This window comes from Chiloscyllium punctatum, chromosome 42 (genome assembly GCF_047496795.1).
Source record: "Chiloscyllium punctatum isolate Juve2018m chromosome 42, sChiPun1.3, whole genome shotgun sequence".
NCBI lineage: Eukaryota > Metazoa > Chordata > Chondrichthyes > Orectolobiformes > Hemiscylliidae > Chiloscyllium > Chiloscyllium punctatum.
The window spans coordinates 34,806,134-34,833,387 of NC_092780.1; the positions used below are offsets into that span (position 1 = coordinate 34,806,134).

Sequence of the window (27,254 nt, forward strand, 5' to 3'; positions counted from 1 at the left end):
CCTAGTAAACCAGATCTATTTTGCACATTCCTTCGTCTGCCTTGTACAACTAGGCGTGAGGCCTTCAGATCAGGAGACCCACTCAAATATAAGGAATCCAAGTATCACTTCGCAGAGTCATTAAGACAGCCAAGGGCCAATACTGATCCAAACCAGAGACCCAGACAGACACCCCGCGACTATGGCAAGGACTGAATGACATCACAGGTTCTAAAAAGAGACAGTGTCAGATAGCAGATACACATCCCTCCCAGATCGTCTCAACGCCTTCGATGCTCACTTTGAGCAGAACTTCAGCGGAGAGGTAACATCTATTCTGACAAGTCCTGACAAACCTATCCCAACAGTCACTGCATCAGAGGTCAGATCATTTTTCCTTTGTGTGAACCCAGGGAAAGCGATGGGACCAGACGAAGTACCAGGCCGTGCACTGAGAGCATGCACAGATCAATTGGCAGAGATGTTCTCAGACATCTTCAACCTCTCCCTGTAGCAGGCCACTGTCCCTATCTGTTTCAAGAGGGCCGTCATCATCCCTGTGCCTAATGAGGCTCATACAGCATGTCTCAATGACTACCACCTAGTGGCCCTAAAGTGCTTTGAAAGGCTGGTCATGGCATTAATCAACTTCAGCCTCCCCGCTACTCTTGACTCACTCCAATTTGCCTATCAGACCAATAGATCCACATCAGATGCCATATCACTTGCCCTTCACTCCTCCCTAGAACATCTTGACACCAAGAACAGCTACGTAAGAATTCTACTCATTGACTACAGTTCAGCCTTCAACACTATTATCCCCTCAAGACTGATTACTAAGCTTAGTGATTTCGGACTAAACCCCACTGTCTGCAACTGGATCCTCAGTTTCCTGACCCACAGGCCACAATCAGTGAAGATTGGGTACAATATTGCATCCTCACAAACACTCAACATTGCAACCCTCCAGGGGTGTGTACTGTACTCACTGTATACCCACGACTGCATCACCAAATACTAGACTAATGCCATTTACAAGTTCACTGATGACCCAACCATGGTCGGTTGAATCTCAGATGGCAAAGAAATAGACTACAGACAGGAGGTGGAAGACCTGGAAAAATGGTGCACTGAGAACAACTTAGCTCTTTGCCAGCAAAACTAAGGAACTCATTATTGACTTTCGGCGGGATGTTACTCCTGCCCCCCTACATATGCACAGCACAGAGGTGGAACGAGTGGAGAGGGTCAAGCTCCTGGGAGTGGTCATCCACAACAAGCTTTCTTGGGCTCTTCATGTGGACGTACAGGTTACAAAGGCCCAACAACATCTCTTCTTTCTCAGCAACTGAGGAAGTTTGGCATGATGGCAAATACCCTTGCCAACTTTTATAGGTGTGCCATCAAGAGCATTCTGTCTGAATGTATCACTATCTGGTATGGCAACTGTACCATTCAAGATCGAAGACAGTTACAGAGAGTGGTGAACTTAGCCCAGACAATCACCAAGGCCAACCTCCCAGCTATGGAATCCATCTACCAGGCCCGCTGTCAAGGAACGGCCACCAGCATTCTTAAAGATCCATCCCACCCTGACAATGCTTTTCTACAACCTCTACCATTGGGGAGAAGGTACAGAAACCTGAACACACACACACACACACACACACACACACACACACACACACACACACACACACCAGCTGGTTTTGAAACAGTTTCTACCTTACTGTTGTTAGAATACTGAATGGACTCTCAAACTCTTAACATTCACCTGTACCTGTGTTTTTGGCTTTGCTGCTGTTTACCTATTATTTACTTATCTATGCTACTTAACTCTGTGATCTGCCTATCTTGCTCGCAAGACAAAGCTTTGCACTGTGCCTTGGTACACGCGACAATAAATTCAATTCAAATCAATTCACCTGGATATTGAATGAAAGCAATAGAAACTTAGCAGTTGTGGCAGCATCTGTGGAAAAAGAAAATGTCAATATGGATACTGAATGACTTACTGCATGGAATTCACTAGGGTCTGTGTCCCCTCAAGTGGACAGTGTTTGGTCCTGAGCATACTTCTCTTGGGTTACATACAAATTCTTTGGATTTGTGCCTTAAGGATTAATGGGGTAATCTCAAACAAATTATTGAAGTCAACCATAATTACTTTCCACCCTAAATTCAAGCAGCGGTCAATTATTCTATCCATTCCAAAAGTATGAAAGTGTTAATTTGATAATGTGAGAATATTAATGACAGTTCAGTTCATATGAACTGTGTATGTACAAATGCACAAACACATACATAGACACAGAGTTCAGGACACAAGTGGTACACAGACCTGTTAAAAATTACATAGCCTCAGGCAAAAATCAGTGTTTAGTTCTGAGAACCCAGTGGCAAAGAAAACAGTAATCCACTAGGAAATGTTTATGAAAATGAAAGGTAACATTTCAAACAATTCTGAATGCACTAAGATTGTTTTAAATAAGCAAACATTATTGTTAACACACAGAAATGTAGAAGCTTTTTAAAACCAAGTCCACTCCACATTTCAATGAGATCATGGCTGATCATGAATTAAATTCACATCCTTTAATATTTTTGGTTAACAATTTTAAATGAGATTAACAGATTTTTAATCATTGACATAGAATCAACTGCCACAGCAGAGTTTGCAAAACTCCAGCAATTGAAGTGTTACCTAAATTCATCCCTAAAAAGCTTCGATTCTAACTCAGACGATCTCCTAGTGCTAGGCTCATGCATGAGGAGAAATAATTTTCTCTCTTCCCACCTGAACAGGTTTTGTTAATATTTTTAAAACATCATTCAAATCAACCCTCAACCTACTGAATACCGGGACAAACAATCTCGATTTGTAATCTCTCCTCGTAAATTAACTTCCAAAGTTCAAGCATCATTCTGGTGAAATTATTCTATAATTCCTCCTTTGCCAACACAAGGTACATTTGCCATTCATCCAGCTGCTCTGTGTACTTACATGTGTCGATAACTGAGAACCAGGGTCTCCAGCATTAAGGAGGAACAGCCCAATGTGATGAGAAATTAAGTTTTTAAATAAAGTACCTTACTAAATATTGCATTGTAATGTTCTTTCTAATGCAAGCTCCATTGCATACACTAACTGAATTTAGAGTTTGGGCTTTCAGAAAATCAAATGAAAGTGACTGTATGCTTCTCAGAAACCACACTTCTTGAAAAATTTGCTTTCTGCCATACAGCATTCTATATGAAGCCCCAAGGGAAAGCAGCTCACGTTTGTAATCTTGGCTTGCTATATTGTGACAATCCAGACTACAGGGGTGAGCTGGAGACATGAGAGAGAGCACGAGTGAGTGGTGCAGGTGAGTCAGAGTAAATGTATGTGTATATAAGAGGGAGATCTCATGTATACTAAGGCATATTCAACATCAGGAACAGAGATTGCTGCCATGGTAGACATTCTATTCACAAAACAAAAAGCTTGAGAGTAAAGTGATTGAACGTGCCAGCGAAGTACTTCTAAAGTGTTGTTACTGTTGCAAAGTACAAAAATACTACAGTTAATCTGCACATAGCAAACTGCAAAAACAATCACTAGTTTCCACACATTACAGACAAAGGAAGACACCACATACATCCTAGGACAGGCGAAACAAAGACATGCATGAGAATGCTTAGAGGCATGGCATGCGCACTACAACTCCATCAATAAACATAGATTTAGATCCTATCTACCTTCCCTTGATAAAAGAACCAGAAATGTCTTCACCCACCTTAAGAAACCAAGACCAAGGAAGAGAGAGACGGGACATGCTACCAGCGCTTCACCGGAGACTCTCACCGATGATGTTACCTAGTCATGGTGACGAAACATCTGAAAACAAACGTTCCAGCTCAGCGAGCTAACTTACATACTTATAAAAATCTTTGAGTAATAAATGTTGTTTGGACATTAAGCAGTGAAGTTCTGCGCACATGACAGTAATCTGTGCAATGAATTGTACTAAACGTTGAAGACACCACAATTTAATACTTCGTTTGGAAGTTATAATTTGCACTTTAAAAAAAATGAACTTATAGGAAGCAATTTATGTTACCAACCATAGAAAGGATTACCAACTCTTGCCCATATGATGTTAGAGAAGTTGTAGGCCATTTGATCCCTCAAGTCTGCTTCACCATACAAACAGATCATGATTCACCTAACAATCCTTAACTCCATTTTCCTGCTTTTCCCCAAAACCTTTGATTCCCTTACCAATTCCCTTCCTAGATTCTTCCCCAACTGAAACAGCATAACAGCACCTACAGTATCAAATATTCTAACATTGAATGCCATGTGCACCCCCCCCCCCCCCCCAACCCAAGGTCCGGTCCAGTCTCATTAAACAGTCCAAAGACGTGTAGATTAGATTGACCGGACATGTAAATTGCATTGTAGTATCGGGAGATGTGGTTAGCTGGATTAGCCACGGTAAATGCAGGATTACAGGGATGGATAGGGAGTAGGGTACTGGGTAGGGATGGGATGCTCTTCAGCAAATTGGAGCAGAGCAGATGCAATGGGACAAATGACCTCTTTTTGGACTGTAAGTATTCTATGATTCTATTTCTAAACCTGTATACTAGCTTTCCATGATTTATGTACAAGAACTCCCATAACCCCATTCCATAGCTTTCTGCAGGCTTTCTCTATTCAAGTAATATTCAGCTCCTCTATTCTTCCTGCCACAGTAGATAAACTCATGTTTTCCCACCTTACTTTCCACCGGCCAATCACAACCTGTCTATATCCCACTGTAGTTAGTGTCATCCTCACCATTTGCCTTCTTATCCGTTTTTGCATTATCTGTAAACTTGGCTATAATATATTCACTTTCCTCATCCAATTCATTATATATACAGTAAATAATCACTTAACAATAGTTAATACGGTCCACTGTTAGCAAGAATCAGTCATACAAACATGAAGAACTCTTATGGCTGATAAGTGAGCTATGTTTCTAAGCCAAATTTCAATTTTGAAATAGAATATGTTAGAGAGACAACTACATTTTCAACAAATGCAAGATTTTCCAATGGGTTATTACTAGTAGACTTACATACAGATGAAGGAGGACAGCGCTTTGACTGGGACAACACATCCATCCTACAAGCTAAACAGAGACACGCACGGGAATTCCTACAGGCCTGGCACTCTAACTGGGACTCCATCAATAAACACATCCATTTGGACCCCATCTACCTTCCTCTGAGAAAAAGAACCGGAAATGATATCACCCACCTTAAGAAACCAAGACACATAAATAGAAAGCAGGACATAACACCAACGCTTCACCAAAGGCTAACTGATGATGTTACCTAGTATGGTGACAAAACATATGAAAACAAACATTCCAGCTCAGCGAGCAAACTTACAACCAGAAGTTCAACCTGAGCTACAAATCTTCTCAAAAATCGCAAACCTCAAATCATAGAGACCTTATTATCTTGCATCGTATCTGTGGACTCACCACTCAAGGACAATTGTAGGTGAAACTGGGTTGGCTTCCATGCCTTTCATGACCATATACTCCTATATAAACACCTCCCTCAGTCTCCTACACTTAAAAGAAAAACCTCTTCTGGTAGCTCAGAACACTGAATCCACACGCAACATCCTTGTAAATTTCTTCTGCACTCTTTCCAGTTTAATAATATCCTTCCTATATCAAGGTGACCAAAACTGAACACAATACTCCAAGTGCGGTCTTACCAATGTCCTGTACAAGTGCAACATAACCTCCCACTTCTATACTCAATGCCCTGACTGATGAAGGCCACTATGCCCTGTCTGCCAGTGACTCCACTTTCAGAGAACCGTGCACCTGAACTCCAAGGTCCGTCTGTTCCACTATACTCCTTAAGACCTACCATTCACCATGAAATTCCTACCTTGATTTGACTTTCCAAAATGCAAGCCTTCACACTTATCTATATTAACGTCCCATTTGCCATTTCTCAGCCCATCTCCCCTGTTGATTAAAGCCCTGCTGTAATTTCTGATAACCTTCTTCACTGTCCACGATACCGCCTATTTTAATGTCATCTACAAACTTACTAATCATGCCTTGTGTATTCTCATCCAATTCATCGAAGCAGGTGACAAACAGTAATAGGCCCAGCACCAACCCCTGAGGCAATCAACTGGACACAGGCCTCCGACGCAGCAAGCATCCTTCCACTGTTAACCTTGGCTTACTACCATCAAGCCAATTTTGTATCCAATTTGCCAGTTCCCCCTGGATTTAATGTGATATATTAGATAATCATCATTTTATAACATTGTAATCAATCTCTCCCCACCCCCACTATTACTCTGCATTGACTTCATCTTCCAGTTTTACAGCTCCCTAATTTCCCCACCTCCTTAAAAGTATCCTTAAATAGAAAAAGTGAATTCAGGACAAACTTATTTGCCTAAAAAATGGTAACAAATGGAACTTATCACCATAGTGGTTCAAATAAATATCAGAGGGGCAAGTCCAAAGGAGAAAGAAAAAGGTTATACTGAAGGGACATGGAAACGAGCGATGAGAAGAAGCTCACGCATGACATTAAACTAATCGGACTAAACGAAGCACAGCATAGAAATAGGATAAACACAATCTTCCCATACATGTTTGATATTTTAATACACATTCCCCTGTTTGAGTTATGTAGCTTGTGATGCACCCTTGAGGACCTTAGATTCTGCCATATGTCTGGTTACATTTTCTACCAATGCCATAAGATACAAAACAATAAATTATCACATGAGCATTTTAAGTGTTGGACTTCACTGCAAAAAATACTATATAGCAGTAATAATTATGGGACCAAGGAGCTTAAACACATGATCATTCATCATCATATCAGAAGACATTTCCAATGTTAGTTTTGCATGTGGAATCATTTTCAACAGCAGGAAAACACCAACTACTGAGTAATAAGACACAAACTAAAACAAGCCTGAAAAGGTACAATGTCAAATGGTTGCATATTATACTTTAAGACAGGTAAAATTAATACAGAATAAGCAATAATTAATCCAGAAGTTCAAAAGATCCCAATTGCCAGAATTAGGTTTAGAGTTTATCAAAAGTCATCTTAAACTGCTCAATCCTTGTCTGACCTTCGAAACCTCAATAACTATCACAACTCCCCTCCAAAATTTCTCACTGGAATTTCCTTTTGTGACTTCAATTGCTATTTGAGCTCTTTCACCTGCTTCCTGCACCACTCCCTCCTCAAATTCTCCCAAACATACTCTCACAAATGTACATGCCTTGACATTGCCAACTGAAGTAATATCACCATGCCACTCTTGTTTAATGACGGCACTATATACAACCACTTCCTTATATCGTTTATCATCAGAGCCACCTCATTCTGCATCTCCCGGAACTCAGACTCAGACAGACTTTCAGCATGGAGACAGGCTTAAACTGGTCCCTGCTGACTAAAATATCCATCCACGCTAATCCCATTTCCCTGCACTTGACCCATATCCTTCTAAAGCTTTTCTATTCATGAATTTATCCAAATGCCTTTTAAATGTTGTTAATGTACTTGCCTCAACCACTTCCGCTGGCACCTCATTCCATAAATGACTTTCAACTGAGCCAAATTATTTAGCCTTAGTCTTCAATTCCACGATACTACTGAAGCCAGAAAATTTCTCAGTCATTCACTCACCTCCACCTTCATTCTCCACAAAAAGTTTTCCTCAATCCCATCTCATCTGCTCCCCTCAGCATTTCTTGTTTTGTCCTTTCAAGACTTCTCTCAAAGCTCTTGAGGTCCACCTCCTGTTTCTTTGACCTGATTCCCATTAATTGAAATTTTCTTGACCCCCCTGGATTGTCAGTCACTGCACTTCATTCTCAGATCTTATCACTATCTATTTCACAATGTGCAAGCTATCATATTATCTCCAAAGCCCTTGAACATATTGTTATGTCATAGTTACATATCCAGCTTTAGTTCCACATTTTAATTTTTCCAATCAGGATTCTGCTTCCGTCACAACACTGAAATGGTTGTAATGCAATTAACAAATGGCATACTGTGGTCACAATGCATTATCCCTCCTTGATCTTTACACATGTTGACATAACCTACATCACCAAAAATACAACATCCCTTTCTCTCCAATATCCAGCTCAATCACATTTACTTACTTTATATTGATGAGGATGACAAATCCAGAAAAAAAAAATGCTGTTTTACTTTGAAAATATACTTGGTAAGCATTTGGCACAACAAAAGAAGAAATTGTATGTTCAAACTATAGCCAAAGCTCTCACTTCCCTAATTCAACAAGTGAATTGAGTAAGAATAGGTATCAAAAAAAACTCAAACATCTGGAAACATAGCATGCTGCTTGATTTTGAAAATATTGAGCATTGCTGAATACTCATGGGAGTCATGGTCTTAAAAACTAACAATATTTTCAACACTTTGCAGCAACATACCCTCTTGGTTTTCATCTGAGTAAAATAGACTATTTGAAGACAATTGGCCAAATTTTGCTATAGGATGAACAGTCAGTGCTCACCATTATTAAAGTGGAAATATGTCAGTAACTTCAAGCCTCCACACTTTGCTTACAATGTAGCATTGTTAAAATACTCATGAATTAAAATTTTAAAATAATCACATGAATCAGTGTGAAGTTTCTGTACATTTATGATAAACCCATTAGGAAAAGTTGCAGACTGTCAGTTCTAATGGAAATACATTTTTAACCATAATGAACACTTAACAACCATTCATCTGCCACAAATTAAAGTCTATACCATTTTTAAAAAATATGAAAACATCTGCCTGAAACCCACATATATTGTTAGCATCTAAGATAAACCCAACAGCTGCCAGTCAGGATGCAGTTCGTGTAAAGATGTCAGCAGTAAGTTCAGTGAAATCAGTCTCAATTCAAAGTTGAGAGTGTGTGGGTTACAGTCCTACTGTAATGCAGGACTAAGGAAGTGCTGCACTTATTTTTTGGATATGATAGTAAATCAAAACCTCATCTACCTCTTAACATTCTCCATTTGGTTATGAACGACTCCCTGATCTATATTGGCTCTCAGTCCTGACAGTCCTCAAATCTAAAACTCTATTTTAAATCATTCCATGGTCTCAACCCTCTCCAGCATTCCAAGATATGTACAATCCTCCAATTTCAGCCTCTTATATATCGCTAATTTCCATCATTCCACTTCAGCTGCCCAAGCCTAATCTCAGTTATTCATTTCCTTATCTGGCCTCCCTACTTCTCTCCATTTTAAAATTTATCTCCTTGTTGAACTTTGATCACCTTAATATCTCCATGACGCTTGATGTTAAATTTAGGTCAATAATGCTCACAAAGCATCATGCCCTTTTACTTCAAAAGTACTATACGATTGGCCGTTGCAATTTACTTCACTACTGTTCATAAATTTGCTGCTTACTTAGTTATCACATTTTGTAATTACTTAACTGGTCATAAATCTATATGAAACATTCAAGGATTTGAACTGTGCTAAATAAATGATAGTCCTTTAATCAACAGTTTTAATCCGGTTCCACTACAGATGCCATCCACTTGACAAATAGCAATACTTCTCTTAAGACTGCATCGGATCTTATTCTAACTGTATTCAACTTGTTTTTAAGAAATTATCGAGTATTTAACTGTCAGAGTCTTAGTCATCAATGTTAAACTATGATATTGCTCTTAAAAGTTATCAGTTCGCAGGTTAGATCACATGGGATCCATGGAGTGCTAGCCAATTGGATACAAAGTTGGCTTGAACATAGGAGACAGAGGTTGGTGATAGAGGGTTGCTTTTCCGACTGGAAGCCTGTGACCAAAGATATGTCACAAGGATCGATGCGGGGTCAACCACTTTTTGTTTGATCTGAATGTGAATGGTCAGTAAGTTTGCAGAATGACACCAAAATAGGTGGTGTAGTAGATGGAGTTTAAGTAAACATGAGGAATTGCATTTTGTTTAGGCAAACAAGGGCAGGACTTATAAGTTAATGGTAGGGCCCTGGGAGTATTGCTGAACAAAGATTTAGCACTGAAGGCGCATACAGAGTAGCTCCTTCAAAATGGAGTCATAGGTAGACAAGGTGGTGAAGAAGGCATTTAGCACACTTGACTCCATCGGTCAGTGCACTCGAGTATAGGATTTGGAACATCATGTTGCAGCTGTACAGGACATTGATAAGCCACTTTCAGATTACTGCATACAATTCTGGTTGCCCTGCTAAAGTAAGGATGCTGTTAAGGTTGACGGGGTGCAGAAAAGATTTACAGGAATGTTGTCAGGACGGGAGGATTTGAGCTATAGGGAGAAGTTAAATGGGCCTTTTACTCCAGAATGTCAGAATGACGGGTGACCTTAGAGGTTTATAGAGTCATGAGGGAGATGGATTGACTGAATAGCGGAGGTCTTTTTCCCCCCAAGGTTTGGGAGTCCCAAACTAAAGAACATAGGTTTAAGGCCTAAGAAGTAACTTTTTAATGCAGAGGATGGTACATGTATGGAACAAACAGGAAGTCATAAAAGCTTACACAATTGAAGAGGCATCGGGACAGGTATATGAATATGAAGGGTTTAGAAGGATACAGACCAAATGAGGGCAAATGGGACTAGATCAGATTGGGATGACTGGTCAACACAGATGAATTAGACTGAACAGTCTGTTTTCATGCTATACAAATTTATGACTCTTTGACGAGTCTCAAAAGAGACCACAAAACTAGTGATTGAATTAGCTTGCTCTACAGATGTTTTAACCTTGAGATATGCTAGAACACAGTATAGCTGTAGCATTCGAAAACTGAAGTGCATTGCTGCAAAGTCTGTTTCAAGTGAAAACAATCTCAAAAAACCATAGGCCATTCAGGGAAGCAAACAAGCATTGATTCCTTCACAATTTCTTTGCAGTTAAATGCTTACTAAATAAAGTGAAGCTGCTATTAAAAAATACTGCCCAAACAATGGGCACCTGCAATAATACACAAACTTGTATACAAGAGGCAATACAAAGCCACAAACACGTGCAAGGTATGAACTTCTGACAGGGTAAAAACGAGGACTGCAGATGCTGGAAATCAGAGTCCGGATTAGAGTGGTGCTGGAAAAGCACAGCAGGTCAGGCAGTATCCAAGAAGCAGGAAAATCGATGTTTCAGGCAAAAGCTCTTAATCAGGAATGAACTTCTGACAGCCTTTAATGCATCAAGCTCTTTTGCAAATTGTTGCACAGGATGCAAACCTGTCACAATCTGCTGTATTTGGGTAATTTCTCCCTGTATTTTACTTCATTTCTGCTCCCAAATCCATATGACGTCAGTACATGTCTATGACGGTGAGGCAGCTGTATGTTTTGTAAATGAAGCAGCTTTTTTTGAAAGCAAAAGTAATGAGCTCTTACAGAGTACACTTAACTTTGGGTGGAATATTTGCATGGCTTTGCTGCCTTTGTATTTGGTAAAGAACTTCTGTCTTTACTATCATGCATTTTTAATGCGACTTACATCTGATAGTTTTAAAACTAAGAACATATATTTTAAAAAACACAACTGATGTTAGTCCCAAGGTGTAATCACTGTACAGCAAAGGTTAACAGGTTAATCCCTCAGAAATCCATAGTCGTCACGACCCACAGTTCAAATTATTCAGCAAGAGAATCTCAAGTTAACAGGGTGACCTAACTGGTGAACAGGAGAGTTACTATTCTGGTTTGTTGGAAATAAGTACAACAATCTCAGCCTACTCAAAAGATTCAACTGCTGGTTAGTTCAATTAGAAAAGATGTAAAATTGGAAATACCTGACACTTCAGCTTTCACTCTGGGAAATTGATCTCAGACAACCGTGAGGAACTGGGCTGCTGCTCCGACGGCTGCCTCTTGTTGAATCAGGACTTACCATGTGACTATGAGGAAATGAGTACTGCATTGCAAGAACGAACAATAGCGACACTTTGAACCTTTGTCAAGCTACTGCTGAGTTTGATGTTCCATCAACCAAAAATTCAACCTGTTTGTCGATATGAATTTTTATCAAACAAAATAAACATGCAGTAACAGTTTGTAAGTGATGTATATTTGAAGTAAAATTGAATTCAACTTGCATTGAATTTCTTCATGTACACAGACAACAGCAATTGCAGAACGCTCAACCGACATCTTAAAATAAACTGGATATAACTTCCAATAAGGAGAATTTGCATGAGGGCAATTTAAGATTTTTTTGAAACTTCTACTTAATCTAAATTTTATCAATCCCCATAATTTCAAACCTGTACGTGAACTGACCTACACAGTTAGAAGATGCAACAAGGCAAACAGAGACAAAACCATTCTGCTGTTCCAGCAAATAATTTCAAACATAATCTCGTGTACAGTACTGCTGAAAATTTAACCCCTAAATTGCTCGCATATCTGCAGACTCCCAGTTAAATTTTCATGTCTTTAGCTCAGACACAAAATTCGATAACTAGGGCACGGCACTCTACAAAGCACAATCTACCTTCATACAGACATCTCTACAAACATTTACAGAAAGCATTATTTTATTTTACTTAATCAGTACTACATGCTCGAGTAATCTCAGAAAATGAGAATGCCGCAATAGCAAAAAAGTGCCAAGACCTAAACTGAAAAATTAGGCAGGCAGTAGGTCTTAAGAGAGCACCAAATATAAAAGACTTAGAGGCCTACAGCATGGGGAAAGGACCTTTGGCCCAAACTGGTCCATGACAACCTAAATGTCTGTCCACGCTAACCCCATTTCCCTGCACTTGGCCCATATCCTTCTAAACCTTTCCAACCCATAAATTTGTTCAAATGCCGCTTGAAAGTTGTTAATGTACCTGCCTAAACCACTTCCACTGGCAGCTCATTCCAAATATATACCACCCACTGTGTAAAAAAAATTGCCCGGGTTCCCTTTTATTCTTTCCCCTTAATAACATCCTTCCTAAATCAAGGTGACCAAAACTGAACACAACGCTCCAAGTGCAACCTCACCAACGTCCTGTATAACTACAACGTAACTTCCCAACTTCTACAATCAATACTGATTAAAGCCAGTGTGCCAAAAGCCTTCTTCAATGTCCTGTCAACCTGTGACTCCACTTTCAGAGAACTGTGAACCTGAACTCCAAGATCTCTCTGCTCCACTGTACTCCTTCAGGCCCTCCCATTTTCACCATGACACTCCTACCTTGATTTGATTTTTCAAAATGCAAGACCTCACATTTATCAATATTAAACTCCATTTGCCATTTCTCAGCCCACTTACTGCGTTGATCAAGGTCCTGCTACAATTTCTGATAACCTTCCTCAGTATCCACAATACCACCTATTTTAGTGTCATCACCAAACTTACTAACCATGCCTTGTACATTCTCGTCCAAATCATTGATATAGATAACAAACAGTAATGGGTCCAACACTGACTCCTAATGCAGTCCACTCATCACAGGCTTCCAGTCTGCCAAGCATCCTTCCATTATTATCCTCTGCTTCCTATCATCAAGCCAACTTTGTATCCAATTTGCCAGCTCCTCCTGGATTTCATACAATCTAACCTTCCAGAACCTACCACTTGGAATCTTAAAGGCCTTACTGAAATCCATATAGACTACATCTACAGCCTTATCCTCGTCAACCTTCCTAGTCACTTCAAAGAACTCTAACAAATTTGTGAAGCATGATCTCCTACTCACAAAGCCATGTTGACAACTCCTAATCAAACCCGTCTTCCCAAATACAACATTGAAAAAATTCTCAGAATCTTTTCAATAAATTACCCACCACAGATGTTAGGTTTACTGATCTATAGTTCCCAGGGTTTTCTTTGCAGTCCTTGAATAATGGCACAACAGTCATTGCCTTCCAGTCTCACCATGGCTAACAATGATTCAAAAATATCAGCCAGGGCCCTGACAATTTCTTCTTTAGCCTCTTGCAGTGTCCGTGGATATATCTGGTCAAGACGAGAGAATGTATCCATCTTCATACATTCTAATTCATCCAACACCTTGCCTATTACGATATGGATTGTCCCCAAGATAGCACCACTAACTTCCCCAAGTTCCCAAGTTTTCATGCCTTTCTCCATGGTAAACACAAAGGAGAAATATATTTTATCCAGGATGGTGTGTTGCCTCCCAGGTACCAGGAGGTCTCAGAACAGCTGCAGAATGTTCTCAAGGAGGAGGAGGAGGAGCCAGAAGTCATTGTGCACGGTGATACAAATGATATAAGTAGAAATAGGGATGAGGTCCTGCAGAGGGATTAGAGGGAGCTCGGAGAAAGGGTTAAAACCATGACCTCGTTGGTGATAATCTATGGATTACTCCCACATGCTAGTGAGGGTAAAAACAGGAGGATATGACAGATGAATGCGTGGCTAAAGAATATGGCTTTGGGACAGGGATTCAGATTTTTAGATCATTGGGATCTTTTCTGGTGTACAGGTGGCCTGTTCAAGAGGGACAGGTTGCACCTGAACTGAAGGGGGACCAATATCTTGGCAGCCAGGTTTGCTAGTGCCGCAAGGGAGGGGTTAAACCAGATTAGGGGGGGGGGGTGGTGGAATCCTCAACAGCAGTGAGGCAAGTGTGAGGCTCAAAGGAGATACAGCGTTCAGAAATAGTAAGTTGAAGAGGCAGGTCAGGCTGGAACACGACAGGGAGCAAGGAATGTCTGTTGGATTAAATTGTAGCATGGTGGCTCAGTGGTTAGCACTGTTGCCTCACAGCACCAGGGACCCTGGTTCGATTCCTGTTTGTGTGCAGTTTGCGTATTCTCCCCGTGTTCGCGTGAGCTTCCCCTGGGTGTTCCAGTTTCCTCCCACAATCCAAAGATGTGCAGGTTAGGTGAAATGGCCATGCAAAATTGTCCATAGTGTTCAGGGATGTGTAGGTTAGGTGCATTAGTCAGGGATAAATGTAGAGTAATAGGGTAGGGGAATGGGGCTGGGTGGGTTACTCTTCGGAGGGTCGGTGTGGACTTCGGCCCAGTTTCCACGCTGTAGGGATTCTATGATTCTGAGGGAAAAAAAAGGGCTGACAGGTAAGGCCAATGAACTCATGGCATGGATAGGTACACGGGACTGGGATATTATAGCCTTTACAGAAACATGGGTAAAGGAGGGACAGGTCTGGCAGCCTAATGTGTCAGGTTACAGGTGCTTTAGGCAGGACAGAGATGGTAGAAAGAGGGGAGGGGGAATTGCATTTTTGATTAAGGTGAGTATCACAGCAGTAATCAGAGATAAAATTAATGAAGGACCATCCAGTGATGCTTTGTCGCTGGAGCTAAGAAATAAGAAGTGGTTGATTCTGTTATTAGGGTTGGACTATAGGCCCCCAAATAGTCAACGGGAATTAGAGAAACAAATATGCAGGGAGACTGGGGAGACATGCAGGAGCAATAGGGTTGTCATAGCAGGGGATTTTAATTTTCCTAACATGGACTCAGACCGCCATAGCATTAAGAGTGTAGATGGAATGGAATTTGTTAAGTGAGTTCATGAAAGTTTCCTCAAGCAGTATATAGAGGGTTCTACTCAGGAAGGGGCAAAACTCGACCTACTCTTGGAAACAGAGCAGGGCAGACGCCGGAGGTGACAATGGGGAGCACTTTGGGACCAGTGACCATACTTCTATTAATTTTAAAGTAGATATGGAGGGGGAAAAAACTGGCCCACAGGTCCAAGTTCTAAATTGGGGCAAAGTTTGATTTAAGGAGCTTGCAGGAGTTGATTGGAATAATTTTTTGCAGGCAAAAGGACGTCTGGCAAGTAGGAGGCCTCTAAAAGTGAGATAGCTAGAGTTCAAGGTCTACACAGTAGCTACCCCCCATCCCAAGTCCGTGAGGGATACATTCCAAGACCTACAGCAGATGGTAGTGAACCCTATCGCCCCAGCAGCCACTGATCCCTGGTTCTGGAATTTCCATGTAATATGTTCGGGCCATAGTAAGTGAAACCGCAGAAACCGATTCCAGAGATACAGCAGTCGCCCTGTATGTTCCTGTGAGGGTGAAGGGCAAGGTTGGCAGGAATAGTGAACCCTGGATGACAAGCAATATTGAGGCTTTGACCAGCAAAAAGGAGGCCGGGCGTAGGTACAGGCAGTTGGGATCAAGGAAATCCGTGGAGATATAGGGGGAATACAGGAGTTTACTGACGAACGAAATCAGGAGGCCGAACAGGGGACATGGGTGAGAACACTAGGGTGAATCCAAAGAGGTACTCTAAGTACATTAAAGGAAAAAGGAGACAGAAAATGTTTTATATACAAGATCAACTGATTTACACAATCTCAGACTTCAATTTCATTTGTAACCCAATGTAACAGATACATTTTTTCCAGCAGTAACAGAATCAATAGAGTGGATCACAGCATATCTATTCATGTATCTAGAAACTGATCATTCACAGAACAAAATTAGTTACTCAGTGATTACAGCCAACTGAAGTTAATCCCATTAGTTTGTCTACAGTAGAAACAGCATAGAAGTACGTGAAGAATTCTTGGAGCCACAGACAGTAAATCTTGAGATAAATCTTATTCCCCTTAAATGGGGTTTTAGACATCTATCATACAGCTTCATCTATTATGGATAAGTTGAACTTATACTTCACACAGGTTCAAACCAATGACAGATGAGCATTTATTTAAAATTGCAACTAACTAGATGTTCCATAGTCTAACAAGCAGAAAATGCTGAAATTTAACTGCAAGTTCACCAGTATTTAATAAGACAAAACAATATTTCAGGGCAGACCCTTAGTTAGAGAACTCTCAGTTGAGGCATTTGTCATCTCTTTCTTGTTTTGTAAGACTCAAAGGGATTTTGTGTCATTTCCAGCATTTTCTGGTGCCGAAATTACACTGACAACCAAACCAAATATAAGTGAAGAAACACTTCCTCATTTCAGAATTTCATTCCCTTCAAGAAATAAGGCCTTTAAGCCTTTTTGATCACCTTTGTCACTGTACAACAGCTTTCAGGTATTTGCATCCACAGACACCTAACCCAAGAACATCTGTCTAAAATAAAAACTGAAGCCATTAGAAATATACAGTACGTCTAGAGAGAAACAGACTTAATGTTTCAAGCCAGATATGATTTTCTAAAACTCTCTCTCAATGATCACTCACGAACAACTTTAAGGAAGAAGTTTTGAAAAATAGTGATACTGTTAGTTAGCAGTGGGGGGGGGGGGGGTTATCTTATTTGGACAGGTTAGGTCTGCATCCATTAGAATTGAGAATAGTGAGGGATAATTTCACTGAGTCGTGCAAGATGCTGAGGGGACTTGACCGCACGGGTGCTGATGCTTCCCTTTTTGGGAAGACTTGAACTGAAACCTGAAGATCTGCAGTTACACTGCAAAAGACACTTGGGAGAGGATTATCTCAGGAAAACAAAACTCCATTCACAGGAGTACGGATAGAATTTGGCTGAGACATTTCAGCATGGTACAAAATTTGGATGGGGAAAGAGTTCCAAACAATCATATTAGACTTGAAATATTCCCGGTTTCTCTTTCCTTAGATGCTGCCAGACCTGCTGTGAAGCTCCAGCAGTTTATTCTTATTTCAGATCTCCAGCATCTGCAGTACTTTGCTTTTAAATGTAAAGTTCATTGTACTTCGCTCAAGTCTAAAATAATTTTGTACAACTTTGCCTGAAATCTTTCTCAAATAAATGGCACAATATCAAATGCGTCAAAACATGGAAAGTTAGAAGGTGGAATTTGAGCTGGAGGAAATTAGTTTGGAGTATAAACACTAGCAAAAAAAAAATGGAATTGCTTCCTCCCAAGGACATTCTGACTTAAAGCCTGAAGATCTGCAGTTTCAGTGCAACAGACCCATGGTAAAGGTCAAAGCTTACCTCAGGAAAAGCAATTTTACTTCATAAACATGCTTAAAAAGATCACCACACACCACAAATATTTCATGATATACAGCCATTAAAAATAAGCTACGGGGTTCCTTTTATTGGAATTTATTTCCTTGCTCAATATCAAAATCAGGATTGAGTGAACTGATTACACAATGCAAGACTATAGTTCCACTAAACAGGATACAAGCTTCATTTGTTGACTTGTCCTTCAATTAGAAAGAAGAGCCCTGAGGCTGTCACATTTTGGGACAAGCTAGGTTACTTAAAAAGGTTTTCTTATCATTTTTCCACTTATCTCCTCATGTCACGTACCTTTCCTGATGAGGTTACAGATCTATCCTACAATAGTAGCGTTGGATGAACTCCTGACATGTGTACAAAGTAGTGGTTTACACCGTTACATTGAGGAGTCATGTTTTCCCAGATTTGGTTTTGTGCAATAAGAAAGTGACAATTACTAATCACAGAATACCTACAGTGTGGAAACAGGCCATTTGGCATACCAACTTTCTGAAGAGTAACCCACCAAACCACTCTACAGTTACCCCTGACTAATGCACCTAACCTACACATCCCTGAACACAAGAGCAAATTAGCATGGCCAATTCACCTAACCTGCACATCTTTGAATTGTGGGAGGAAACTGGAGCACCCAAAAGGAAACCCAGGCAGACTGGGGGAGCATGTGCAAACTCCACACTGACAGTCACCCAAGACTGGAATCAAACTCAGGATCCTGGCACTGAGAGGCAGCAAAGCTAACCATCGAGCCACCTTGCTGCACTGAGGCAGCAGTGCTAACCACTGAGTCACTGGCAACATTGAGCAATCGTGTTGCAAGACAGCATTTAGGATAATGTGACCATAACATGACACAATTCTGCAGAAACTTAACAATTCTGGTGCATATGTGGAGACAGAAGCAGCGTTAACAAGATGACCAATATGGCACTTTTTCAGAACTGAAGTTTTTAATGTAGGGCTGTGGTTAAAATGAGATTAACAAGGGACTTATTGAATGGCAGAGCTGGCGCAAAGGTCTGAGAGGTCTACGCTTACTACTTGTTCGTACGATCCTAGTTTCAGTTTCTACATTTCTCTGTCCTCAACCTGAACAAATAATTGAAATAAGGAAATTAAAAGCAAAAAAAAAGTAAGCTCATAATTATAACAAAGTATGAAGGTTGTTTATACCTTGACTACCACCCTATTTGGGGTGGATGCAAGTCACTGCCTTAACCCCTCCCCCATTGCCTCAATCCCTTTCTCCCAGACCACAAGACGTACAACCAGAAGTAGGCCACATGCCCCTTCAAGACTGCCCCAAATTCCATAAAATTATAGCTGAAATTCTTTTCATATTTTAATAAATTAATAACCCAAACCTCTGCAATAAATAATTCCACATATTCATTTACTAAGGGACACGAGGTGGGTTTGGCAGGCAAGATAAAGGAAAATCCAAAGATATTCTACAAGTACATGAAGGGTAAAAGAGTAACCAGGGAGAAAATAGGGCCGAAAAGAACAACAAGTCATATGTGCAGAGACAAGAAATGGGTGAGATCCTAAGTGAATACTTCTCGTCAGTATTTACTGTTAAGAAAGGCATGGATGCTAGGGAACTTGGGGAAATAAATAGTGATGTCTTAACGAGAGTCCACATTACAGAAGAGATGGAGCTGAAAGTCTTAAAATGCATTAAGGTAGATAAATCTCCAGGACCTGATGAAGTGTATCCCAGGATATTGTGGGAGGTTAGGAAGGAAATTGAAGGGCCACTAGAAAAGATACTTGCATCATCAGCAGCCTCAGATGAAGTGCCCGAAGATTGGAGGGTGACTAATGTTGTGCCATTACAGTGCATTCTGGTATAACGTGACAGTTGCGTTCCTCTGAAACCTTACACTATAGAAAATCACGCTTTGGGAAACCGCGTAGAAAATTGCTATACAGACTCAGTAGAAAGTTTGCATTATCCAAACAGCATCCACAATTCGTCAATTGCGTTATGGCCCATTCACATTGATGAAACGTGCTTTATACCAAAATGACCTGTATTTAAGAAAGGCTGCAGGGAAATGCCTGGGAACTACACTTCGGAGAGCCTAATGTCAGTAAGTTGTTAGAGAGGATTCAGAGAGACAGGATCTACTGGCAAGGAGATTTGGAGAGGCAAGGACTTATTCAGAACAGTCGACATGGCTTTGTCATGGGAAATTGTATCTCACGAATTAGATTGCGATTTTTTGAAGGGGTGATCAAGAAAGATGAAGGCAATGCGGTACCAGTGTCTACATGGACTTTAGCAAGGCATTTGACAAGGTTCCACATGATAGGTTATTCAGTAAGATTAAATATTATAGGATCCAGGGAAAGATACCCAACTGGATAAATAATTGGCTTGATGGTAGAAGAGGGTTGTTTTTCAGACTGAAAGCTTGTGACCAATGACGTGCCACAGGATTTGGTGCAGGTTCCACTGTTATTCATCATTTATAGAAATGATTTGGATGAGAATTTGGGAGGTATGGTTAGTAAGCTTGCAGATGACACCAAGATTGGTGATATAGTGGATGATTAAGATGGCTATCTGGAATGGAGCAAGATCTTGATCAATTGGGCCATGGGCTGAGGAAGGGCAGCTGGAGTTTAATTTAGATAAATGCAAGGCGTTGCATTTTGGTGGGTCAAACCAGGGCAGATCTTATACTATCGATGGTAGGGCCCCAAGGAGTGTTACAGAACAAAGGCAACTAAGAATACAGGTTCACGGGGTGGTTAAGACAGCTTTGGCATGCTTGCTTTCATCAGTCACAGCACTGAGCATAGGAGTTTGGACATCTTGTTGCAGCTGTACAAGACATTGGTGAGGCCACATTTGGAATAATGTGTGCAGTTCCGTTTGTCCTACTACAGAAAGCATATTATTAAACTAGGTAAGACTTACTGGGATGTTACCTGGACTGGAAGGTTTGAGTTATAAGGAGAGGTTGGATAGACTGGGACTTGTTTCCCCCGAAACATGGGAGACTGAGGGCTGTGAAGCACAAAATAGCCAACAGCTACCTATCGCATTAGCAGCAGAAAATGGCTGACAGTAACTAGAAAGCTTGGGAAAATATTTGATTAATATAGTCTTCACAAGTAGAACAATAGTAGCTCTGTAGACTGAAGGTAACAGAACAGAGACAGAATATGCAACTGCAGTTGTTTATGCGTACAACATTTCACAATACATTTAATTAGCAAATCTCTAATTACTTAATCAAATCTGTTACAATACCAATAGTAGATTTTAGTTAAGATCTATCAAATAATCATAGATATAGATTCTGAAGTAGTTACAGACTCACCTATATACAAAGAAAATCATTAAAAGCATTAAAGGAAAAGATTCACATTAAATTATGAGAGCAAACCATTCTCAAATAATAACAGAAGCCCTGTTATCATTACAGGGAGAAACGAGCAGACATTGGAATGTGGATTGAATGAATACATTGTAAGACACCCAAGGATAAAGATACGGATGTCCAGTTTAAAAACATAGCACAACTGCAAATGGCTGGCCAGGAATATATTTGAATACAACGTCCATTGTGAAAGCCCCAAGAAGGGAGATAAGAGTGTCTGGGAAACATTACGAGCCCATGGAGGATCAGGGGTTGACCACCTTTAGCCTGTCCATTTATATGAAGTCATATGATTTAGCTTAATTGGAAATGTATGTAATTAATTAATAATATGATTGGTTTGCATATGTTAAAGGCAGAATGAAACAAATATATAAAAGATGTACGTTTTCCTTTGTTCAGCAAAGATCTCCTTGGATTTTCAGAAGGTTTCCTCCCACCACTGTAATTTCAATAAATTCTTTGATCTGGAAGTGAACTCCTGAGTGTCAAGTGAATCATTTGGTCATCCCACCCCAGCAAGGTCTATAAAGTTATGAAAAGCATGGATAAGGTAGATAGCAAACCCTTTTTCCCCATGTAGAAGAGTTTAAAAGTAGTAGGCGTCAGATAAAGATGAGAGGGGAGACACACAAAAGTGTCTGGACGGGCAATCTTTTTTCCACACAATGAGTGTCTGGAACAGTTGCCAGAGGTAATGGTAGAAGTACAATTTTGTCATTTAAGAAACATTTAAGCAGGTAGACACAGATGGGAGATATGGACCAAATTCAGGCAAATGGGGAGAGTTTATTGTGAAAACTGGGTGGCACAGACAGGTTGTGCCAAAGGGCCCGTGTTCATGCTGTAAACCTCTGACTATAATTAGTATTGATATTGCCAGAGTTTTCCATTATTAAGATATCTGCTTGTGAGCTGGAAATCAAAAGTATTAGTTCTGATTTGAACATCCCCATCTGAGCTCCGTTTCCACAAGAGAACTTTTACTTTTTTTTTAAATTTTACAAGACCTATATTTCACCCTAAACCTCAGCAAGCAATGAGTCAAATATCAAGATAACTACTTAGTGCTCTAATAAAACAAAGAACTGCGGATGCTGGAGATCAGAAACAAAGAAAAATAGAAATTGCTGGAGAAATTTAGCAAGTCTGCCAGCATCTGGGAAGAAACTCTAAAGAGGAGTGTGTGGACACTAATTGTCAACTCTTTTTGGTGATAGTGAGCATTTCCATGATAATGATCACAACTGTCTGACCTTTACTATACTCATGGAGAGGGATAGGAGCAGATGCGATGGGAAAGGGAATTATTATGCTATTAGGCAGGAACTGGAAACAGATATTCTCAGGGAAATGCACAACAGAAATGTGGAGGCTGTTTCGGAAGCACTTGCTGATAGTGCTGGACAGGTACGTCCCACTGAGGTAAGGAAGGGAAGGTAGGTTGAAAGAACCTTGGGTGACAAGTGATGTGGAACGTCTAGTCAAGAGCAAGAAAGAAGCTTACTGAAGCTTAAGGAAGTAAGGATCAGACAGAGTTTTACAGGGTTACAAGGTAACCAGGAACGAACTGAAGAATGGACTTAGGAGAGCTAGAAGGGGCATGAAGAAGCTTTAGTGGGTTGGATTAAGAAAAACCTGAAGGCTTTCAACACTTATGTAAGGAACAAGAGGATGGCCAGAGTGAAGGTAGGACCAAACAGGGATGGTGGAGGGAACTTACTTCTGGAGTCAGAGGAAGTAGGGGAGGTCCTTAATGAATACTTTGCTTCAGTATTCACGACTTAAGAAACATTTAAGCAGGTAGACAGATGGGAGATATGGACCTTAATGTTTCCGAGGACAGCATAAAACAGACTGATATACTAGAACAAGTTGATGTTATGAAGGAGGATGTGCTGAAAATTTTGAAAAATACTGTATAAATCCCTGGGCCAAACTGGATATACCCAAGGTTTTTACAGGAAGTGAGGGAAGAGACTGCTGCGCCTTTGGCAATGATCTTTGCATCTTCACTGTACACTGGAGTAGTGCCTGTTGATTGGAGGGTGGCAAATGTCATTCCCCTGTTCAAGGGAATAGGGATAATCCTGGGAATTACAGACCAGTCAGTCTTACATCAGTGGTGGGCCAAGTATTGGAGAGGATTCTGAGAGATTGGTTTTCCAAGTAATTGTAACTCCTTAGTTTGACTAGAGATAGTCAGCATGGCTTTGAGAGGGGTAGGTCACTTCTCTCAAACCTTATTGAATTCTTTGAAGATGTGACAAAACACATTGATGAAGATTGAGGGGTAGATGTGGTATACATAGATTTTAGCAAGGTATTTGATAAGGTTCCCCATGGTAGGTTCATTCAGAAAGTAAGGAGGGGAATTTGGTTGTCTAGTTACAGGGGAATTTGGCTGTCTAGATACAGAATTCACTGACACATAAAAGATAGAGGGTGGTAGTAAATAGAAAGTATTCAGCCTAGAGCTCGGTGATTAGTGGTGTTCCGCAGGGATCGGCTCTGGGACATCTGCACTTCATGATTTTTATAAATGACTTGGATGAGGAAGTGGAAGGGTGGGTTAGTAAGATTTGCTGATTACACCAAAGGTGGTGGAATTGTGGATAGTGTGGAGGACTATTGTAGGTTGCAACAGGACATTGAAGGATGCAGAGCTGGGCTGAGAAGTGACAGACGGAGTTCAACCTGGAAAAGTGTAAAGTCATTCACTTTGGAAGGTCAAATTTGAATACAGAACACAGGGTTAAAAGCAGGATTCTTGGCACTGTGGACAAACAGAGGGACCTTGGGGTCCATGTCCATAGATCCCTCAAAGTTGCCACCCAAGTTGAGAGGGTTGTTAAGATGGCGTATGGTGTGTTGGCTTTCATTAGCAGGGGGATTGAGTTTATGCTGCAGCTCTATAGAGTCCTGGTTAGACCACACTTGGAATATTATGTTCAGTTCTGTCACCTCATTATAGGAAAGATGTGAAAGATTTAGAGAAGGTGCAGAGGTGGTTTACCAAGATGCTGCCGATTGCAAGGCATGTCTTATGAACTCATGTTGAGGGAGTTAGGACTTTTCTCACTGGAGCGAAGGAGGTTGAGAAGTGTACTAAATATTGAGGGGCATAAATAGAATGGATAGCCAGATACTTTTTCATCTAGTGTAAATGTCTATTGTGAGGGTTCATAATGTTAAGGTAACTGGGGGAAGGTTTAGGGGAGATGTCAAAGTGGTAGGTGCGTGGAATGCACTACCGGCATTCATAGTAGAGTCAGATACAATAAGGGACATTTAAGCAACTCTTGGATAGGCACATGGAAGACAGTGCAATGAAGGGTTATGTAGATTAGTCTGATGTTAGAGTAGAATAAAAGTTGGCACAACATCGAGGCCGAAGGGGCTGTACTGTGCTGTACTATTCTATGTTCTCTCTTCACAGATGCTGCCAGACCTGCTGAGTTTCCCATGCAATTTTTGTTTTACTTGTTTAATACAGTAACTCACAACAATTTGCCTTTAAAATAGTAAAAGGCATTTCGTGGCATATTCATAAAACTTGACTCAGACATCTCAGCATTGGACAAAATGTGATGTTCCAAACAATCATACTGGTTTGAAACACTTCTGTTTTTCTGTCCTTAGATGCTGCTCAACCTGCTGAGAACCTTCAGCATTTAAGTTTTTATTTCAGGTCTCCAACACTGCTTTTAAATTATTGATGTGCTTCACCAAGTCTAAAATAATTTTGCACAAGTTTGCCTTAAATCTTTCCTTAAATAATTAGCAGAATGTAAAATGATACAGTTAGTAAAAATGTGTCAAAAGGTGCAGAGTTGAAAAGTATAGATTAGATTCCCTACAGTATGGAAATAGGTCCTCCGGCCCAACCAGTCCACACCGACCCATTTCCCTCTGACTAATGCACCTAACACTATGGGCAATTTAGCATGGCTAATTCACATGACCTGCACATCTTTGGACTGTGAGAGGAAACCGGAGCACCCGGAGGAAGCCCATGCAGAATGTGCAAACTCCACACTGACACTCACCTGAGGCTGGAATCAAACCTGGGACCCTGGTGCTCTGAGGCAGCAGTGCTAACCACTGAGCCACCATGCTGCCCTTCAGTGGGAGGAAGTTCTTTTGGAGTACTTGTTTCTTATCCAAGAACGTCCACTCGCACTTAAAGTCTGAAGATATGCAGTTCCACTGCACAAACACATGGGAAAGGACAAGTCTTATCTCAGGGAAATAAACTGCATTTTATAAACCTGGCATGCCTAAAACAGTCATTTTGGAGCACAAATGTTTCAGGAAATACAGCCATTAAAAATGAACAATAGATTTCCTGATATTGAGTCTATTTCCTTGTGCAATATTGGAATTAGAATCAAGACAGCTTTGCCAACAGATTACCTAATGCAAGGGATCAGTTCCATGAATCAGAAACAATTTCCATTTTCTGACTTGCTCTGCAACCAGTAAAAGGGCCTTGAAGGCTGCCTTATTTTGTTACAGCAGCGAGACTACTTAAAAAGGAACTGCATTTTCTTCCACTTTTTCCTATTATCTCCTTGTGCCACATACATTTCCTGATGTGGCTGGAGATCTATCTTGCAATAGCACATTGTTGGATGAGCTCCTGACACATGTGCAATGTGTTGTTTTCGAGCAGCTCATTGATGGGCCAATATGGGAAAATGTTATGCCAGTTTTGGTTTCGTGCAACGAGAAGAGGATAATTAATACTCTAGCTGTGAGAGATCATCTAGGATAATGTGACCATAAGTGACAGAATTCTTAAACACAAAAATGCAGGAGAAACATAACAAGTTTGTAGCATCTGCAGAGAGAGAAGCATGAATTAAGAGAGTCCAGTATGACTATTTCTCGGAACATTCCGGTCTTCCCCGTAATCCGTGAACATCTCAGTCACTGAAATTATTTCCAAACCCAATCTCTACAGTAAACAGTTCCACAATTTCTGGATGGAGAATAAATCACTCATCTCTATCACCACTCCCGAGGTCGCTGCTGTTACCCAGACCGTCTGTCTCCGACAAACCCCCAGCCCCCTTTGCCAGCACCACCTCCCATGGGGCGCTGCGGTGAAGTGGTAGTGTCACTACCTCTGGGCCAGGAGGCCTGGGATCAAGTACCAGCTGATCCTGAGGTGTGCCATAACATCTCTGAACAGGTAGTTTACTGTCCGGGGTGGGGCTGGATAAGCACACTCACCTCACTCATCCATATAAAATACTGTCCCCTCCAACTCTATCTCACTTCACCCCTCACCCTCGCGCTCACCTCCTCATCCGCCGCAGCTCCGCCGGGTTCTCCCGGGACCCGCCCTCTCTCCCGATTGGGCCAATCACGTGTCACATGGTCCGTAGCTGGCGTCGGCGTAAAAGCCCGGTCTCGCAGAGGGGCGGGGCTAGGGATCGGAGGGCGGGGCCACGTCGCTGTCGGGCGCGTGGGACCTTGCGAGGGGGTGCGGTCAGATTTCGGGCAAGGGGCTGGGTCCCGTAATCGGGGGGGGGGCGGGCGGATGGCCGGTGGGCGGGTTCCTGCGGCCAGGGGCGTGGCGACAGCGTGGAAGGCGGGGTCGGAGTTGGGCAGGGGGCGTGGACTGAGCCCGGGTATAGGTGGAGCCTGAATCAGGGGCGGGCGTTTGACAGGGGGGTGGGGTTGCGAGGGTCTTACCTGTTGTAGGGGGGGGATGGGCAAGTCTTGTGGGATCCAGGTCCCTTACCCAAAGCTAGTTACTGCCCTTGGCAAGCATCTACTTTGTGGTGCCAAATAGGAGGACTTCTGTGCCCTCAATCAGCATTGCAATTAACTCAGTGTTCACACACCCACACCAGAAAGGTGGGAGGTCAGCCAAAAGATATTTGAATAAAAC

General features: G+C 41.2%; 1 protein-coding gene across 5 annotated transcripts in view; it reads right to left on the bottom strand.

Moving 5' to 3' along the window:
- LOC140465886 (progranulin-like) overlaps window positions 1–26,854 on the bottom strand; it is a 106,521-nt gene extending 79,667 nt beyond the window's left edge. The window contains exon 1 of one of the 5 annotated variants that reach the window (XM_072561783.1): window positions 26,660–26,854. Coding sequence is in view for 3 of the 5 variants with exons in the window: in XM_072561781.1 (XP_072417882.1) it covers window positions 3,759–3,797 (39 nt within the window). In the remaining 2 variants the exon portion in view is untranslated. Of the gene's footprint in view, window positions 1–3,758; window positions 3,839–11,836; window positions 11,935–26,590 lie in introns of those variants that run through there. The other 4 variants (XM_072561782.1, XM_072561784.1, XM_072561781.1 and 1 more) reach the window with 4 other exon arrangements.
- Window positions 26,855–27,254: the final 400 nt, after the last annotated feature.